The sequence below is a fragment of the Pelodiscus sinensis genome, chromosome 2, assembly GCF_052426305.1.
Source record: "Pelodiscus sinensis isolate ZL-2025 chromosome 2, ASM5242630v1, whole genome shotgun sequence".
In the NCBI taxonomy this organism is placed as follows: Eukaryota; Metazoa; Chordata; order Testudines; family Trionychidae; genus Pelodiscus; species Pelodiscus sinensis.
In genome coordinates, this window is record NC_143053.1 from 173,003,854 (window position 1) to 173,024,140 (window position 20,287).

General features: G+C 43.4%; 1 protein-coding gene across 2 annotated transcripts in view; it reads right to left on the minus strand.

Moving 5' to 3' along the window:
- Positions 1-20,287, minus strand: part of NPSR1 (neuropeptide S receptor 1) — a 97,647-nt gene that overhangs the window by 13,997 nt on the left and 63,363 nt on the right. For both annotated transcript variants that reach the window (XM_089775994.1, XM_075919805.2), the window contains 2 exons: positions 18,256-18,457; positions 282-358 (listed from right to left, as the gene is read on the minus strand). In XM_089775994.1, the coding sequence (XP_089632120.1) occupies positions 282-358; positions 18,256-18,457 (279 nt within the window). The remainder of the gene's footprint in view (positions 1-281; positions 359-18,255; positions 18,458-20,287) is intronic.

A 20,287-nucleotide genomic window follows, 5' to 3' on the forward strand; every position in this document is an offset into this window, starting at 1 on the left:
CAGTAAAAATGGTTTCTTTGTCCAAGGAAAGAGGAAATTGTACAGATAGGTTAGAGATGGTCAGTGAACAAAAAACCATTAAAAATAATTCCAATAATAAAAATAATACAATATAATAAAATAATCGTAATTATTATCCAATAATAAATTACTATATTACACATTAGTCTCACACCAAGACTCTGGGTTCAGCTGCTCCCAAACGTTAAGGAGATCAAAAGCTTGAAGACCCACATCAGAATGTTATGGGTTTGGCCCATCTCTCAAAAGTCTAGACTCACCAGAACAGTTGGAAACAATCTCGGCATGAGCTTTACTCTTCATCCATATGGTTCGAATCACAATGAAGTAAATGACACTAGAGTTAGGGAAAGAGGGAAATAAAATAATCTTTGAGGCTATGAGATGCAGTGAACTTAACTAAGGCCCTGGATGGGCATTGAGCTCTTTGTAGGGGCAGAGATCTGATTATTTGGCACTAATTGCAGGATCAGAATCGACTACTTAGCTCCTATTATCAGGAGATCTCAAAGCGCTGTACAAAAGAGGTAAGCACCAGTATCTCCATTTTATAGATGGAGGGGAGAATCAAGGCAGAGTGGAAGTGATTTGCCCAAGGTCAGAGTCCACCCGTGGAAGAAGTAGGGATAAATCCCACATCTCCAGAGTTTTTGTTTCTCTCATGTTTATGGAAGGACACAGTGCAAAAATGTTACACCCTATGCTATAGAGGAAAGGGAACTCCCCCCACACCCTGGGTTTCTTCCAGTCTGATCCAGGGACCCAAATACATCATTCAGCCAGACTCTGAGCATGTAAGCAACATGGACCAGACAGGTATGGGAGAAAGTTATCTGTAGTAACAGGGAGCCCTCCCTGTCCAATGCCCCATCTCCCACCATTGGCAATTTTTCCTACCGGCAGTTGCCAATGGACCACATGCATAGGCAGCCCCATCATACCATGCCCTCCATAAACTCATCAATCTCAGTCTTGAAGCCAGTTAGGTTTTTTGAGCTATACTCCCTCACCACCACCACCACTACCACCCCTCCCCTTGGAGGTCTATTCCAGAACTTTACTCTTCTGATGAGGTAGAAATCACTGTCTAATTACAAGCCTAAACTAGTCATCAACAAGTTTATCCATTTGTTCTTGGGTCCCCCTCCCTCCACCGTTGGTGCTTAGCTTAAATTACTCCTCTCCCTCCCTGCTATTTATCCCTCTGGTATACTTACAGAGAACAATCCTATCTTCCCTTAGCCTTTGGTTGGGGTTAAAAAAAAAACCCAAAAACCTCTGAGCTGCTTCTCATAAGTTAGTTTTTCCATTCCTTAGGGCATCCCTTGTCTGCATCTTTTCTAAGTTGAATTCATCACACAGTATCCAGATAAGGTCTCACCAGTGTCTCATACTATGGTACATAACACTCCACTATCGTTACTGATCCTACCTGCCTCTGGACTGTATTAGAATTTTTGTGGCCCTTATCATATTGATGGCTAATAGCCATCCTGGGATGAACCAATATACCCACATCTTCCTTCTATCACTACCAACTGATAAGACAACAAGCACATGGGTCGCTGGTATGCTAGGCAGGGGTGGGCATTGCCTTCCCAAACTGCCAGCCTAGCCCAGCTGGATGTGGAGTGTTGCTATCCCCAGGGCCTGCCCTCCCTATGTTCCTGGCCGAGGAGGCTGAATCCACATACCCTCCACCTTCGTCTGTGTTCCAGGACAGGAGAGGCTGGAGCTGCGCATCGCCCACCCTCCCCATGCTCTGGAGTTGGGTAGGCTGGGACCCCACTCTGCACACCCTCTCTATGCTTTGAGGCCCACCCAGCTTCCTTCCCCCTCTTGGTGGAGGGGTGGGTTGGGGAGACGACTTGGTTCTCATTGGCGGTGGGGCTTCAGCTGAAGGGGCAGGGCTGAAGTCTTCCCTCCCCCAGCCCTACCTTCACTGACCACCCATGGACAAGCCAATAGAATTGGAGAGATCTATTTGGAAGTCTGGTTATGAATTGCCATTATGAAAACAGAGTCACTTATAACAATGAATAAACTTGGGGCTAGGGAAGGAGTGTGAGTGTGATTCTCTAACCTGGTGGTTAGCACACTCACTTAGCAGGTAGGAGACCCATTTTTCAGTTTTACTATTTATTAAATATGGAACTGTTTCAATAGGAAAAACTAAGCAGACTCTGACCCCAAAAAATCCATGGATCAGTGATTTGGGCACTTCCCTATAATGAGAGAAGAAACAAATGCAAATCCCTGCTCCATGTCAAGCAGAGGGAGGTTGAACACTGGTTTGCTACTTCCTTTTTACCAAGTGATGATAGTCATGGCTGTTGTCAGAGTACAATTTATGGATAGTTTAGGGCCAACTAAAAGAGAATTTGTTAAAAGCTATTTGTCCAGAACACTTGCCCAGCTCTGTAATAAAGGGAGATCCTATACTGCAGCTCTAAGAGCAGCACAAAACTCTCTGTCTAGACAGGGAGGTCACCGTGATGACACTAAGTCATTGCTGCACCCTCCCAATCAAAGCACTTCCTTGGTGTACCTTAGACAGGTCTCCAGTGCTGTCTGGGCAATAGCAGCTTCCTCTGGGCTCCAATGCTGAGGTGATCTGCTGGGGTCCAGCCTTTGCACATGTCCCCTCCCCTCACTGTTCCCTGGTATTTGCCCCACTGACATATACGTGCCCAGGGTTGCCAGAAGACTCTGGCTACTCTGGAGGAATCCTCTTCCAGCTTTTAGGGCTTCTTTACTTTATCCATAAACATGGGGCTTGGAAGTGTGTGTGTGTGTGTGTGTGTGTGTGTGTGTGTGTGTGTGTGTGTGTGTGTGTGTGTGTGTGTGGTGTGAGGATCTCACCCAGTGAATAATTAAGGTGGTAAAATGAGACAAAACATCCCTTCTGTGCTTCTTTTAATTGAAGAAATGGGACTTGTCACTCCACCTTCTTGGGATGAATTTTGAGTTGGAAGGACATGAAAGAGAAGAAAAGCAGGTACATGGTGGCTTCCATTCTAGAGCCTGGTCCTGTACCCATTAGACAGCTATGTAGCTCTAGAAGCATTTGCAGCAGCTGTCCCTGTTGCCAGTCAGGACACACACATGTGCCTCTTTCCTGTTAGCTAGCAACTCCATAGTGAACTAGGCTGAAAATTAGAACAGTTTGAATAGCTTTACAGAGACCAAGAAGTGTCTTTCATGCCTATCTTTCTACCCCATGACTTTATTAATAACAAATAAGACAACTTATAAATGAAAAGGTTACTTCCAAATCTTTCAGGGAGGACTTTCATAATAATACAAGAGACCTTACTGTTGATAGTTTCATTTTGGCACTTGCAATGGCTGTGCTTGCATCCCTTTTGGGGTCACATCTGTAGAAGTTAATCATCTGGTTTCCAAGCACCATATTTATGAAAATTGAATTTAATTATCTGATCTGTTCAGCCAATAAGGGTTTTATTTACATAAGTTAAAGATTCTAGCCTGCTCTATTTGCTTCATTCAATCAGACACTTGGATTAACTTCTGGCTGACATTAGAATTTTCCTTTTTATCTTTACAGGTTTTCAGTGACCAAATCATCTGCTTTGGCATGGGTGAGATTTCCTTCCCATCTCTTTGCAACCTTAGAAAAGTATTTGTCATTGACATTTCTTCTTTCATTACTTTAAAGCGATAGTTCATTAATTTTGTAAGTGAGCCTACCTCTTCTGAAAAGAAATTATCTTGCCAGCTCATACAGATTCATTTTTCATTTTGTTTACTTGACCTTTTTATGGGCCAGAACAATATGTGCCTCATGTGCAATTTAATCTCTACCTAGTCTTTGTTTCTCATTCTTACCTTTAATTTTTGACCTTTCCTGCATATTCACATAGGCCTTGATTCATTCATGGCACATTCAATATAATCAGATACATAAACAGTAGTTAATTGAAATTTTTTTTTAGTACTGTTAGTTTTTAATTTCCTTCTACGCTCCTCCTTTAGTGTTCTTCTCTTCCCCCTCCATTTCATCCAAACTTTTATCTCCACCAAAATGGCGATAAAAGCCAGATCCTGACGTTCTTGTTTTTGTTACCCCCAGCACACATTTGAGCGCAATCAAAATTCAACGTATTTAAGAGTTATATGTGATTTTAGAGGGTTTTTTCAGTAATCAACACAATAACAAATGTAAATTGTTTTTTACAATCGCTTATCCCAAGGTTTCAGAAACAATACACACAGAGGAGCATTGAAATACAGCATCCTCAGGGATGGAGCTCTGTGCACAGCCCGTTAGTAGGGTAGGAAAAATGGCACTTCTCATAAGGGTAGTGGTTTGTCCTAGTGATTTTGTCATGAGACTTTCAGACTGTCTTAAAAAAAAGTAGTAAGACATGGGATCGAATCCAGTCTTCACTGGCAAACAGGTATGCAGCAGGTATAGTAGGGGCAACTAGTCACATGTATAGAACTAAGAACATCCTTCCATCCCATGACTGAGCAGCATGGCGTACTGTGGTGTGCTTGGTACATTCTAAGTATAGGCAAAATGCATACCGTATTTTCCGGTGTATAGGGCGACTGGGTGTATAAGACGACCCCCTATCTTTTTAATTAAAAGACAGGGTTTCATCTTATACCCCATCGCCCCTCCGCCTCCTTTGCACCCGGTGTCCCTGGTCTGCTGGTCCCCAGCAGACCAGAGGCACCGGGAGCAAAGCCGCCAGGAGCGCCTGGGCTGCTCCCCCCCCCCCCCCCGCCGGAGCCCCTTTCAAAGCCGCGGAGGGGCTCCGGCGGGGGGCAGCCCATGCGCGCCTGGGATGCCCCGCCGCCGGCTTCCCCCGAGGCTTTCAAAGAAAAGAATGATTTTGTAGGTCATCAGATAGGTGCAGTTTCCAGAAAATTCTTGTGAGTGCACATTCTGAAACACTCTGAACCAAATCTTTTGGCTTTGTTTGTAGAGGGATATTCTGACTTATGTATTCAGTCTAAAAGTCAGAATTCCTGGATTCCAGAATCTAATACTCTTTTATAGTCTTGTTTAGGATATGTTTCCTGTGCTGCATTTAATTCAGGGGACACTATTTGGTGAAAGTTGGTTTCCATTGCGAGAAGCATGAAGCTCTGTGTTTATCTAATACACATTGAAGAAGTGGATCTCCTATTTTAATGCAGAAAAGATCAAGTGAGTCTAAGATTTCATCCCAAAATAAATGTCTTGGTACATTCAGAATTAAAGAATGAATGAACCCTGCTAGGATATGAATATATAGTGGCATGAGGTATATAAGATCCGAAGCTTACAACACCCAGTTAGTACACTGAATATCAATTAGTGACATTTATTCCTATCATGGCCGCTGCTGTTCAGTTGTGCTAACTAATGCAGGCCTGGATTCTCCCCTGCGTATCTCATTGATGTTGAAATAAATAGGTACATGGCAAAAAATTAGAAAAGGGTAGTGGCTTCAAGCAATGTCACCGAAGACCTTGATGAATCATACATAATATGTATACTATTTTTATCAGTGACATTAAAAATCAGGGAACACAGTTCATTGCAGGTGGCTTGTTCAAACATAGTTATGCCACGAATGATTTTCTTTTTGACACTTCTATTTATTTTTCTTTCCTAGACTCATACAGCAGGTGGTACTTCAGGGTATTGGCTGCTTTGACTGGTAGAGCTTATATGTGCTGTAATACTGCCAAGTTTTAGCACCCTTTCTCTCTCAAGAAAAGAGGCGCAGCACTGATTGCTTCCTGATGGCTGCTTTGTCGAGCACAGTGCCACCATGATCTGTTAGGACTAAGTGCTATTGGCCTACAAATTAACTACAGTCAGTTGGTTACTTGTACGTTTTGTTCTTTATTTTAAAAAAAAGTTGCAGGTGCTATCAGCTGAAAGTAGAGGGCTTTACCCGGTTTATGTAAAGTGAAGGTTTCTGCTTAGGAGGTCATAGCCATGAGAAAATGCAAATATTTTTAGGGCACAATCCTTCTTTCTTAAAAAGGAAGAGCAAGGAGACAGTCCCAAAGAAGCGGAAACAATTCCCAATTGAGAGAGATGGAGGTGGTAGACAAAGAAAATAATGAACAGGGAATGGTGTACAAAAATACAGTCATTGGTGTGCACAGTTCCAGGCATCTCTCAGCTTACCATCTCTTGATATCTTGGCAATGAATGCTAATACAAACAGTCATCATAGATGGGCACATAACCATGTGAGCATGGAACTCATTTAGCAGCAGCAAAAGTTTTCTCTGCAAGTCCCTTAGTATAGATCTAACGTAACTGACAAGCCCCTTCCATAACAAGTAAGGTGCTGACAGGAACTGTGGATGAAATCATGTCATTTTTCTGGAAAAACTCCGATTGACTTCATTAATTTCACTGGGAGTAGGATTTTACCCTGTCTCTGTTTGTACAGCACTTAACACATGCTTAATCCTGAGTGGGGGCTTGGGAGGCGGGTTATAAATCCCAAATTGAGAGCGCTCTTGCTAAAGCCTGAGAACTCTACACCTGGATAGAGCAGCAGTAGCCTCAGGAAGGAATTAAAAGAAAGGAAAGAAATGCAGTTGGGTGAAGGTGACTTAGGAGACAGGTGATGTGGAGTTACCACTATGTAGGAAGGATGTGATGGTAGTCAGTCAAGGGGAGAAACTTATCTAAAAGATGAGGTCTGGAGCAGGCAGAAATTGCTTAGTTTCTATTTTTGGACATTTTTTTTAGATTTGTTGAGGGACTCCAGAGGGAGGCCCTGCAAGCTGCTCTGGAAGGAGAGTCAGGCTGATGAGCCCAGGAGGGGTTGAAGACATTGTGGTGTTTGTCATTATTTTGTCAGAGTTTAGGTGTTTGGAACATTGCTATGCCAAGTGGCATGGAACTGTGGTGTAACGTGGCTGGAAAGACAAGTCACCATTGCACCAGACCAGTGCCCTCCAAGGTGGAGCCTAAGGCAAAGTTGCCGACATGCTGTGTTGTGCCATAAAAGGGGTGTTCTCACGTGGTGAAGCCATGATAAGATCTTTGGGTTCTACTATAATTAATTTGATCAGTAGTGGTCATTTTAAATTGTCATTGTTAACATTACTTCTAAATGAACGGCTAGAAAGGGAATGGAGACCCAGGGTGGAGGAGGCATGTAAGGGTATGTCTACACTTGCCCCCTAGTTCAGACTAGGGAGGCAAATGAAGCATACCGAAGTTGCTAATGAAGCGTGGGATTTAATTATCCCGCGCTTGATTAGCATATTCACGGCCGGTCGCCATTTTAAAATGCTGGTCACCCGATTTAACTTGCTGTGTGTAGATGCGGTAGTCTGATGCAAAATCCTTCCCTTGAATTAACTGTTACTCCTCATTATAATTGAGGAGTAACAGTTAATTCGAGGAAAGGCTTTTGGATCGGACTACCGTGTCTATACGTGGCAAGTTAAATCGAATGACCAGCATTTTAAAATGGCGACCAGCTACGAATATGCTAATCAAGCGCAGGATAATTAAATCCCGTGCTTCATTAGCAACTTCGGTATGCTTCATTTGCCTCCCTAGTCTGAACTAGGGGGCAAGTGTAGACATACCCTAAGTCTGGTGTGAAACAGAATCTAGACAATTTTCAAATGAGTCCACTTGGAAAACAAAGATCCCGTGCTGTTGGGTTGTATAAGTGCAGTGTTGATCAAAAATAAATAGCACATTCTGTAAATCAAACTTCTAGAAGTGACAAAAAAGGCTTAATGTGGTCCAAGTCTCGAGGAGTTTGAGGGAGCTGAGATTAGTGACTTTATGAATGTCAACTTTTTTTACTATAAAAAAAATTGGGACATAATCCAACAAACCTTATTGTATTCCTTTTGAATAATGGCTGTCATTATCCATGTATAGCATCAGGCCCATTATTTATCATAACAAAAAGTGATGTGGGAATTAGAAGTATCTTAACCAGCAGACATTTTACATCCTACAAGTAATAACGATCTTCAGACTGACAGGAAAACGTTAGTGAAAACTCAATCTCCTACTTTTTAAACAAACCTGTTGTATTTTGCATTTGGTAAATATACTCTGGTAGCAGGTCATCCAGGCTCAATATTTAGAGGTTCACATCACCAGTATGTTGATAAACAGACTTAAATGTATTTTCTGTAAATTGCTTACAATTATCTTAATTTGTCTATTGTTCCTCATTCTCTGCTTTATGTAATGCCATGTCACTGAATAGGAGGGTATTATGCCTCCTAATTGTTGGCAATGACTCAGTGTTTGTAAATTAGTTGACTAATTTTCCCACAGACAAATAATTATAGGTATAACCGGTAAGTGAGCTGTCAGGCTGACATGACAAGAAGTGTCAGAAGCTAGTTTTTAGATTCTTAGATGGACATAGGAGCAGAAATTACTCAATCAGAAGCAATCAATTAGCTTCCATAATTTCATTCCTATTCACTGATGTCTCACCTAGCCTCTATATCACTACAGTATTTTTTTAAACTCAATTTTCTGTATAAATATTGAGTACTTACTTTTTCTCTGCATATTTTTCCTTTTCTGCAATCTGATTTTTTTTTTAACCATCTGGCATTTTTACTATATTTCAAAATACTTTTGGTTTTACTGGGGTGATGGTGGGGGGCTTTACTAAAGTCTACTTTAGTAGACTTTACTAAATGTATGTCTACACTACAAAGTTAATTCGAACTAACTGTCGTTAGTTCGAATTAACTTTCATAGGTGCTACACAGGCAAACCGCTAGTTAGAACTTAATTCGAACTAGCGGAGTGCTTAATTCGAACTAGGTAAACGTAATTCTACAAGGACTAATGCCTAGTTCAAATTAAGTAGTTCGAATTAAGGGCTGTGTAGCCACTTAATTCGAACTAGTGGGAGGCTAGCCCTCCCCAGCTTGCCCTGGTGGCCACTCTGGGCACCACCAGGCAAACTTGTCTGCCCCCCTCCCTGCCCCAGAGCCCTTAAGGGGCACGATCTGGCTACAGTGCCCGTGCCAGGTGCAAGCCTACCAGCACCCAGCCAGCAGACCCTGCACCTGGCACGGCATGAGCCAGCTACCCAGCCCTCCGCCTCTTCCCGGGACCAGGCTGGCAGCTCCCAGGAGCCTGCCCAGGGCTGCAAGAGGCGGGCGCCCACCTGGTCTAGTGCGGACATTGTGGACCTCATCGAGGATTGGGGGGAAGCCTCCAACGTCCATGACCTCCGCACTAGGCACAGGAAAGTGGCCATCTAGGGCAGGATAGATGCCAGCCTGGCCACCCAGGAGCAGGTTTGCATGAAAATCAAGGTGGTCGAGTGAGACCCCGACCCTGAGCCCTGAGCTTAGAACATAAAACCACAACAATGGCCGTACTGGGTCAGACCAAAGGTCCATCTAGCCCAGTAGCCTGTCTGCCGACAGCGGCCAACAATAGGTACCCTGGAGGGGATGGACCAAAGACAATGACCAAGCCATTTGTCTCATGCCATCCATCTCCAGCCTTCCACAAATAGAGGCCAGGGACACCATTTCTACCCCCTGGATAATACCACTCCATGGACCCAACCTCCATGAATTTATCTCACTTCTCTTTAAACTCTGTTATAGTTCTAGCCTTCACAGCCTCCTGCAGCAAGGAGTTCCACAGGATGACTATTTGCTTTGTGAAGAAGACCTTTATGTTATATGTTTGAAGCCTGTTACCCATTCATTTCATTTGGTGTCCTCTAGTCCTTCTATTATGGGAACTAATGAAGAACTTTTCTTTATGCACCCTCTCCACACCACTCATACTTTTATAGACCTCTATCATATCCCCCCTCAGTCTCCTCTTTTCTAAGCTGAAAAGTCCCAGTCTCTTTAGCCTCTCTTCATATGGGACCTGTTCCAAACCCCTGATCATTTTAGTTGCCCTTTTCTGAACCTTTTCCAAGGCCAAAATATCTTTTCTGGGGTGAGAAGATCACATCTGTACACAGTAATGAAGATATGTCGTACCATAGTTTGATACTTCCCCTCCTCCTTCTTCCCCTGGCTTCCCCCTTCCAGCTCCCTCCTCCCAGGTTTCCTCCTCCCCTCTCCCACCCTCTCTCTTCCCCTCTCCCACCTTCTTTTCCCAGTCTCCCCGAGTTTTGTTCAATAGAGTTTCTATTTTTGAACACACATGTCCTTTATTTTGTACATCAGGAAGGGGGGCTAGGGAGGGGTAAGTGGAAAGAGGTGAGGGAGGAATGGGGTACGAGCCCCCGATGGGGAGGACTGGGTTGGCTCTGCGGGCTCCTCAGGGTGGAAGCTCTCCTACAGCCCCCCCGATTGACCCCTCTCCTCCGGATGGCAGCCTGCGGCAAGTGCAGCCAGGCTGATGGCCGAGTGCTGTGATGTGCCGAGTGTGGGCACTCAGGGCACTCCAAGCCAGGACTGTTTTGCTGTCCCTCATCAAGTTAGACAAGCGAGCAGGGAACCCCTGAGAACTGTCTGTCCGGGGTGGGGGTCGGGTCCCTTTAAGTACAGCCCTCGGCTAGCCTGAGACAGCAGCTCCACGCTCTAAGTCCTAATCTGATGCCCTGTCGGCACTGCTTCCGGTCAGCCTTAACCTCGGTTCAGGGTCCACTCAATGTGGACATGCTAGTTCGAATTAGCAAACTGCTAATTCAAACTAGTTTTTAGGTCTAGATGCACTAGTTCGAATTAGCTTAGTTCGAATTAACTAATTTGAATTGTTAGTTTGAATTAGTGCTGTAGTGTAGACATACCCTAAGTGAGTAGGTGTTAATACTACTGATTAAACAGATTAAAGCACAGCAAATGACAATTTATCAGTTAAATAAACCACTAAACAGAACACAGACCTTTCACAGATTCTGAATTGCTGGAGGTACAAAGTTTTAAAAATCTCAAATGCTCACTACTGATTTCAATGAGGCTCTGACATGAGTTGCAAGAAAGAAACCTTATTTCTGGCCTCTTTCACATTACATGAATGAATCAAAGGTTTATGACAGAAATCTATTTCCACAGACTCCAAAGGCTACTCTTCTATAGAAATTAACATAACATTCATGGGTGTAAATCAGTTAAATTGACACCTTTGATTACAATTGAAGTTGCAGGTATTACCATTTGTCCGAATCTGGCAATGTGACTTCAATCACAATTGGTGGTATTCTGTAGGATTAGACCCAAAATGAGACTGGACACGTCACTATGGCTTTGATACTCCTGGTCATTTTGGTTTCAAGTTGTTTGGATATACCACCTCCAGAATAGGAGGGAATTTTGCTTGAATTATGACTGAAGAAAAAGGCCACTGTGGAAAATGGTCTGTTACGGAATTTCTGATTCTTGCCCGACAAAAAGCAGTAACTTAGGATCAGAGGAGTAGCCGTGTTAGTCTGGATCTGCAAAAGCGACAAGGAGTCCTGTGGCACTATATAGACTAACAGATATATTGGAGCATAAGCTTTCATGGGCAAAGATGCATCTGATGAAGTGGGTCTTTGCCCACGAAACTTATGCTCCAATACATCTATAAGGTGCCACAGGACTCCTTGTCGCTAGTAATTTAGGAGGCGCTCTTGTAAAGAAGAGTACACATACCCCTCACAATGCAGCATATGCTTTGGGAAAAGACTCCAGTTACTACTTTTTATATTTAGACTAGTTCTTCGTGGAGCTTAACATTCCTAACACAACACCAAAATGCCTTAAACTGATTTTTATGGTATATTGCAAGCTCCAAATTCAGTCCACTTGGCTGAAAGATTCACAAAGCCATGTGTGAGTGTTTTAAACAATCCTCGGTTGATCTATGCTTTTGTGATATTCAAAATCATGGTGTGGTGTGTGTTTTGTTTTTGTTTTTGTTTTTTGTGAAAGGACTTCAGTTCTTCAGTTTTAGGTTAATTTTCTTTGAGTTTTCAAGTATGATCAAACCCTAAACTCACCTCGCATCTCAAAGTATACTAGACTTAAGATTATAGTTCATTAGCTTAACTTTAATAAGTGTTACCTAACTGGGTGGTGGTTCTTTTAGCAAATTTATTTTACTCCCCTCCCCACATTAATATATTTACTTAGACTAAGGTTCTGAGGAACATAGGAACAGATTTTCTTAGATTTAGGTAACTCAGGACCTTTGCAGTATTTCCAGGCCAGCTGTGTAAAAGTCACAAATTAGGCCCCAAAAAAGAGATCTTAAGTAATATTGGTATATTTTTATTCATATTATTCACGTTTTGGTTTCTGAGCCTTTGGAGTGCACTCAGGTTACCTTCTGCGGGCTCTTCTCTGCAACCAGAAGGGCAAAAATGTATTTTGTTTTAACAAAAGCTTTAGGTTCCCTTCAGAGGTTGGGCTATTATAAAAAACACCAACTATTTTGAAACGTGTGATACAACTATAAGAGTTCAGCATGTTGCCATTGCCTCAAATTTCAGTGCCCCAGGGAAGTGGAAATTAATGAAATTTGCAGTTTCCTCGTAAACAAGATTGCATCAGAAAGGTTCTTTGCTTCTCCAAATGCAGAGGGACAAAGAAGTACAGGAGTGATTTCTTACCTTCCAGCATGAAGCCTTGTTGACCAACAGACCTGTAAGCTCATGGTCTGTCTTTCTCCAGGGCCACACTGCTCACAGCTACTGCGCAGCTTTCCTGCCTCTGCCCTCTGGTCTTATGTGTTCAGTTTCTGTCTTCTCTCCTTATCACAATGTCCAATGGAACCCTTCAGAGACTGCCCAGAAACTAGCACCATATAAAGGCAGTCCCCGACTTACGCGGATCCGACTTATGTCGGATCCGCACTTACAAACGGGGCTTTTCTCACCCCGGAGCTCACGGGCGGCGGGTCGCCACCCGTGTCCTCCGGGGCAAGAAAAGCTTCTCCTGGTCTCCCTGGTCTGCTGGGGGGGTCCAGCAAAGCCGCTGGACCCCACCCAACAGACCAGGGACACCCGAGCAAAGCCGCCCAGGCGGCGGGAGTCCCGCTGCCTGGGCAACTTTGCTTGTTTGCCCCGGAGCAAAGCCGCCCAGGCAGCAGGACTCCCGCCACCTGGGCGGCTTTGCTCCTGTCCCCCTGGTCTGCTGGGGGGGTCCAGCAAAGCCACTGGACCCCCCCCTCAGCAGACCAGGGACACCCGAGCAAAGCCGCCCAGGCGGCGGGAGTACTGCTGCCTGGGCGGCTTTGCTCGTTTGCCCTGGAGTTGCTCTGCCCCAGGCTTCCTGGAATCAGCTGCTGATCAGTTTCAGCAGCAGCTGACTTGGGGACGCCTGGGTTTCTTAAGTTGAATCTGTATGTAAGTCAGAACTGGCATCCAGATTCAGCCACGGTTGAAACTGATCAGTTTCAGCAGCGGCTGATGCCAGTTCCGACTTACATACAGATTCAACTTAAGAACAAACCTACAGTCCCTATCTTGTACGTAACCCGGGGACTGCCTGTAGTTAATTAGGCCCTGTTTTAGATGCGATACTTTCACTGCCTCTAACAAGTATCATAAATGAAAGTCTTGTTCATGCATCAGTTTGAACATGATTCTAATTCAACCCATAATAAGGCTTCATCCAGCTCATTCCAACAGCAAGTACTGTAAGTCAGCTGCAGTATGAGTCTGGAAGAGAGAAACCTGAAAGATATGTAAGGTAACTGGACTACGACAAGAAAAAAAAAACTTCAGTTGAACTTGCATATTTATAGGGAGTTACATTTTGTGTCCGAAGATGTCAATGGTTATCCCTTGGTTATGCATTTCTGGTAGGGTACATCCAACGTACTATCATTTTAGGCAGTACATGTCTGTTGGGCAAACAGTCTATACAGAGATTCAGAGAAAGCTAACTTAGAATGATTTGCATCTGATGGTGCCTGCAAAAATGTTTCAAATGTATTCACAATGTTATCCAATCATAGTTAGTTTGAAGAGGTAGATAGATGAAGCAGGTTTACAAAGGAGTTTTTCAGAAATGTGTTCTCTCTATTTTCACATGTTCTGTTATAAAAACTCTCGTAAGCAAATTGTCCCACCCCTTCACCAAGACCCTACCCTCTGCTCCCTCCATCACTCACTCATTTTCACCAGGTTGGGGAAAAGAGGTTTGGGTAGAGGAGGGCTGAGGGCTCCAGCTGGTTGGGTGCTAGGTGCAGAAGGGGCTCCAGGCTGGGATGAAGGGGGTGGGGTGCAAGAGAGGGTGCAGCTTCCAGATGGGAGTTTGGATGTGGGAGGGGAACTCGGGGCTGGGGCAGCCATGGGTTGGGAAATGCAAGGGGGTTCAGGGTGCAGGCTCCAGGCATCACTGATCTCAGGCAGCGCCCAAGAATTAGTAATAGCAGCCCTGTGGGAAAGGGTAGCACACAGAGCTCCTTTGGCTGCCCCCTCACATAGAAGCCGGACATGCTGTCAGCTTCCCAAGTGTTGCATGGAGCTCAGCAGGAAGCCTGCCAGTGTCACAGTCAAGGGTGGAATTTCGGGAGAGCAGGGGGGGGCAGCAGCCGTCCAGGACATAGCTTGCTTTTCATCCCATTCCCCAGTGCTAAGGGAGAGAGGGGAAAGTTCTTTCATTCTGTGCATGGCTCTTGTACGTGGCTTGAGAAGGGAGCTCACCAGCCAGGTGTGAGAGGCACGTACGGAATGCTGTTGCCCCCCCTGCTCTCCTGAAATTCCACTCTTGCCCACAATGTGATCAACCAGACTGCTAATAGCCTGGTCAGTGGTGCTGACTGGAACCACCAAGGTCCCTTTTTGACCGGGAGTTCTGGTTGAAAACCAGACACCTGGCAACCCTAGGCACAGGCATAGAGAGGAACAAAGTGGCCTTAAATACTTTTGGGCTCTCTGGCTACAAGTGTCAGAAGGCCCTGTAATTCTGGCATCAGAGTAGCCCTGACACTCATCTAATTGATGGTCTGCTTCACGTAACCTCCATGACCCCGACAATCCAATGAGTAGAGAAGGCTGGAGCACACTGAGCCATGGTCATACTCACTTCCCCTTCGTTCAGCCCCCATAAATAATTGGCCATGTATGTTTATGCTGGTAACTCTAAATAGGTGGTTTTGGAGCTCCTCTATTCCACCAAAAAATGGAAGGGGCCCAGGCCCGCCGGCAAGGGGAGACAAAGAAGACAGTTGCCCTGTGGCCTGTCAGTTCAAAAGGGCCCGGGGCTCCCCACATCTCCTGCCACTAGTGCAGTATCTGGAGCCTGGGCCCTTTAAATCACTGCCAGAGTACCATGCTACAGGTGCTACAATTAGCTCATAGACTAGAGAAGGCTACTATTAGGAAACCGTGCCTTAATTAATCTAGGCTAGGGCTTACATATCTCTCTTCTAGCATTCTCCCACTGCTCCCTAGCTATGCTAAATTGCAGGCCTTAGAGGAACTGAGGACCAGCTTTATCAAATTCAATTAGAGTCTTGCCGTTGAGGTGTTTTGGGGAGGAGCTGTGTGTGTGTGTGTGTGTGTGTGAAATAGGATCACACCTATAATGCTGTGCAGCATTGGTAGTTACTGTTGTATATTGTGTGTGACAGCCTAGGACATAGCATTTATCCCCACCATTTGTGTTGAGCTCATTCTTGAATATCACATTGACCATAGCTGACTTCAGGATCATCAGATCAGAAAGAGTAAAACTTTTCTTGCAAGATTTACAGTAGAAAGCTAGGAATGTTGGATGAGTCCTACCTGCTCATACCTAGAAAAGCACATTTGAACTAGTAAGGTAATATACTGCAATGCAATCCTCTCTGGTTGTGAAGTGGAAGTCTTCATAACAGTAAAGTAATATAGTAATATTTTGCCAAACAAAACTTTTGCCAGCCTCCTCCACCTAGAGAACCACTTTTTTTCTTCCAACTTTATGGCTAAAGAGCAAATACCAGAAAGGGTTTTTCAAAATGCCCACTAGCTATTTTGGGTATCAAAGTTTGACCATTGCATTTAGTTTAGAAGGATTAGCTTTTAAACTCCTGGGCTCCCTACAAATAATATAATAGCAAAGGGTGCCGTAATACTTTATCGATGAGTAGCATATACAGACCTTTTGAGGTTGGAGGTTCTAAATATATTCAGTTCTCTGAAGTACTGAACTTCAAAACACATTTCAAAAATACCAAACACTTTGCTGTCCCTTATTTTGCTACTGATCTTATTTTATCCTTATGCCAATCCTCTGAAAAGTGTTTGTATTCATCCCCCTCCATCCATAAGGAAAATGTCACTGACATCTAGAAATTGCAATAAACTTTCTTTGCAAGACAACCAACCAAATAAGAAAATAGAGAGCCCCATTCACAGATGGGAATCTAAGATCTGCCGGGAATTGGTTTGCCTTTTGCCGTGAGTTTATATTTGGGTTGTAATGAATAATACGAGAGTGTGATGGTGGAGGTTTGTTGGGGTATGTGGAATTATTGAATGTGTGTGTGAAAGAGGAAGAATGGCCTCACCTAAGACTTGGGAGACAGTGGTTCAAGCCACTACTCTGCCACAGGGCTTCATGACCTGGATAAAGTTACACAGCTTCTCCGTGCCTCAATTTCCTCTATGTAAAAAAGGGAAAATAACACTTCCTTGCCTCCCAGGGTTTTTGTGAGAATAAATAAAGGTGGGGGCCACACAAGTATCTAAGTTGGGTTTTTTTGTTTGGTTGTTTTTTTTAGCTTTGAAATGGTTGTAGTCTTAGCCTAAGGAATCATCAACCTCTCCTGTGGCCAGGTAAGGAATATTTCCCAAAGCATCCTAAAACCAAAGGTCTATTTAAATAAAGGAAAATGGATTAGAAACTTGAATCAAATTCAAAGATGTATGGAGCAACACATGCCTGGTCTAAGTCACACAGAAGCTCTTAAATTTCAGTAGAGAAGTAGAGTATGAGTCAACCATTGAGTCATAAAACATTCAGCCTGTGTCTATTCTGCCCTTTTTTGTTCAGGGTCTTCTCCCTCAGAGAATTAAATCTTCCCGCTTCCTTTACTAGCCACTAGTATCCATGTTGATCAGCCCCAGGCTCTTTTGGATAACTCATTATGTTCTCCCGACCTCCACTGCTGAGGGATTTTAGGATATGTTCATACTACAGCAAAACACCAGTGGCACCAATGCTCAAAGTCTTAGTCTTTTATCTGCTTCGTTGAACTGCTTCTTATGGAAGTTTTCTTTGGCCTTAATCTGTGTTTATAATTTTGGTCCCTACCTCCCCCCACATCTGACCTGTTTTATACCCAGTGATTACTGCTGCATATCAAATGGAAGGAACAACTTTTGTGTCTGATCCTTTTCTCATGTACATGGATGTAAAGCAGGAGTAACTCACTCAAAATACAAGGAATCTCACTGTAGTAAAACTGATGTGAGGTGAGACTCAGGGTACATTTAGACTGCATTGCTACTTAGGGATACCAGAAATATCCCGAAATGGCAACACTACGTCTTTAAAAGTGCATGCTATTTCCCAAAATAGAGGGCACGCTATTCTAGCGTCCCTGTAATTTTCGTTAGCGCAAATTGCGTAGCTTAGTCCAACAGAAGAGCGCTTTCTAGACATACCCTCAGTCCTACCTTTAGAATGTCTCATGCTTTGTCAAATGCTTTGTCAAAAATGAAACACATGGCCAAGGAATAATCCTGTGAAGCAAATACCTGTAGGGTCTGATCCAAGGGGGCTGGAACAATTTTTATACTAGGGGTGTTGAGTGTCACTCAGCCAAACTTTTAAACCTTGTGGAGTGGAAACCTGGTAGAGTGGAAACCACTTGCGGTCTGATCTTATTCCCATTGAGTGGGAGAGCAGATCCTCACCACGCATCTTTGTCCTGAAACTATTTGCATTTGAAGAACAAATACAGGAATTTCCCATGCTGATAAATATCCATCCCCATGTGCTGCACTGCGATACATAATCACTGATGAACCCCTTCACTTCTCAAAAAGCTGTCTCTTATTGACATACTACTGCACATGGCTTTCTGAACTCAGCTCTTTTTATAGACATTGGCCAGGCCTCAGTGGGGTGAGTGTTTGTGGCCTCTGCAGTGTCATTGGTAGAGCTCCCTATTGGAATGGAAGGCTATGTTTGAGACAGTGGCACATGTACCACATGGTTTCCTGTCTCTTTCCTGGATCAGTAATATCAAAGCAGTTTAGGATAAAACATTTATATAAACAAAGGCCAAACTAGCTATTTAAAAACTCCCAGTTACATGTTTTCAGCAGGTATCCACTATGTATCATATCCCTGCCAGGTTCTTACCTGATGATGATCAAAGGAATGAAGTATACGAGGAAAGCGACCACAGTCATGTAGGGTATCCAGTAGGAATCATCAGGCCAGAGGGCCCAGCATTGCACTTCACCATTGGACAGCTGCCGTTTCCCAAATATAATCAGAGTTGGAATTGAAAACAGGAAAGAGAGACTCCAGGCCACCACTATGAGAACTTTCGCCTGCCTTTCTGTTCAACAAATCCAAACAAATTTTTGTTAGCATAGGTCCTGGCACTTCTGAAGCGTGTCTTTGGACATGTACATCAGGCTAAAGAGAGGGTGGGTAGGGGGGACTTGTGTGGAAGTGCTCGCTTGCCTGGGCAAAGCAAGGCTGAGGTCAGCACGATGGCACATCAGAAATCAAAGAAGCCTTCACCCTGCAGCTGACAGAGGAAGGATAATATTGAGACTGTAACTGGTGCTTCAAGGTGCAGATATTGAAGTTTAATTTCGAGAGAGTGGATCTGCTGACCAATGTAGCTGCACCAGCTTACAGCAACCACAGCTCTCATACACTCAGGCTATGGCTACACTGTAGCCTTTTTCTGGAAAAACTTATGCAAATGAAGCACGGCATGGACTATCACCACTCTTCATTTGCATAATTAATTAGCAGCCACTTTTGAGCAAGAGGCTTTTGCGCAAAAAGGAGCTGTGTAGACAGCTCCTTTTTCTGCAAAACCCACCTCTTGCGCAAGAGCCGTTCTTCATTTTTTCAGGAAGAACAGCTCTTGTGTCTACACAGCTCCTTTTTGCGCAAAAGGTGCTGCTAATTAATTATGCAAATGAAGCATGGCGATATTCCATGCCGCTCTTCATTTACATTAGCTTTTCTGGAAGAAGGCTACAGTGTAGCCGTAGCCTCAGAGTACTGGAGGATTGCAGGAAGAAAGTACTAGAGAAAAATCATATCTCCTACCACCCGGGCACTGTGATGTTTTGACAAGTGGTGCTTTATATCTCCAGATGATTGACTATATGCTGAAGTAGAACATTACATTAAATTGTGCACTGCAGGAGGCTATATTTAAAATCTATACTCAATCATTTTTAAAGTGTTATAAAAGTGCTTAATTTTTTTTGCTTCATCCAACATCAGTTATAATATTTGTCCTTATTTTTAAATATCACATTTGATCAGCACAATAGAAGCTTGATTATGTAAAGTGCTTTGAGATCATCCATAACCTTTAGATCAGTGCTTTTCAAACTTTTAGGTTGCATACCCCTTTCTAAATGTCATCCACTGTGTACCTTATCTGAAAGAGATTCATAATATACATCTGATTAGACTGTCAAGTCTTACTAAATAAATGTGGTATCTGCCATTATAGGATTTTTTCTTGCAGATCCCCTGCTAAGAGCTTAGGTACCCCAGTTTGAAGACAACTTTTTTAGATAAAGGAAATGAAATTGAAGGATGTAAAAATCCTTCTGGGAGAAGAATTATGTAAAGAAATTCTGAGGATTAACAATTAAATTTATGAAAAAAATGGAGGGTACATATTAAGAATAATTTCCTAACAGATTTTTCAGTTAACCAAGGAATGAGGTTGGAAGACGAAACCTTTGCAACTCAACTAGGCTGAATGCTAGGAAAATATTCTACAGAAACCTGAGCTGGCAGAAAATAGGCTAGCTAACCTGCAAGGTCTTATCTCAGGTTTTTATAGGAACTATTTAGTTTCAATTAAGAATTAGGGCAACAACATTGTCTAGTGGCTAAAATGTTAGATTAGGGGACCAGGAATAAGAAGCTCTAACTTTTGGCTCCTCCATAGATTTTCTTATTGACACAATGCAAACGCTGTAACCATTTTTCTCAAAATACCTCCTGTAAAATGGGTATGATGATAATTAATTTGTTCCTCCATTAAGACAAGGTGTGTGTGTGTACATGTCTGTTGCATATGTGTTAATTATGACCCAATTCTGATACTGCTTATGGTAGTTAAAGATATCTTACTTCAGTAGTCTGTCTGAAATCAGTGGATATACTCTTGAAGGGCATATATCAG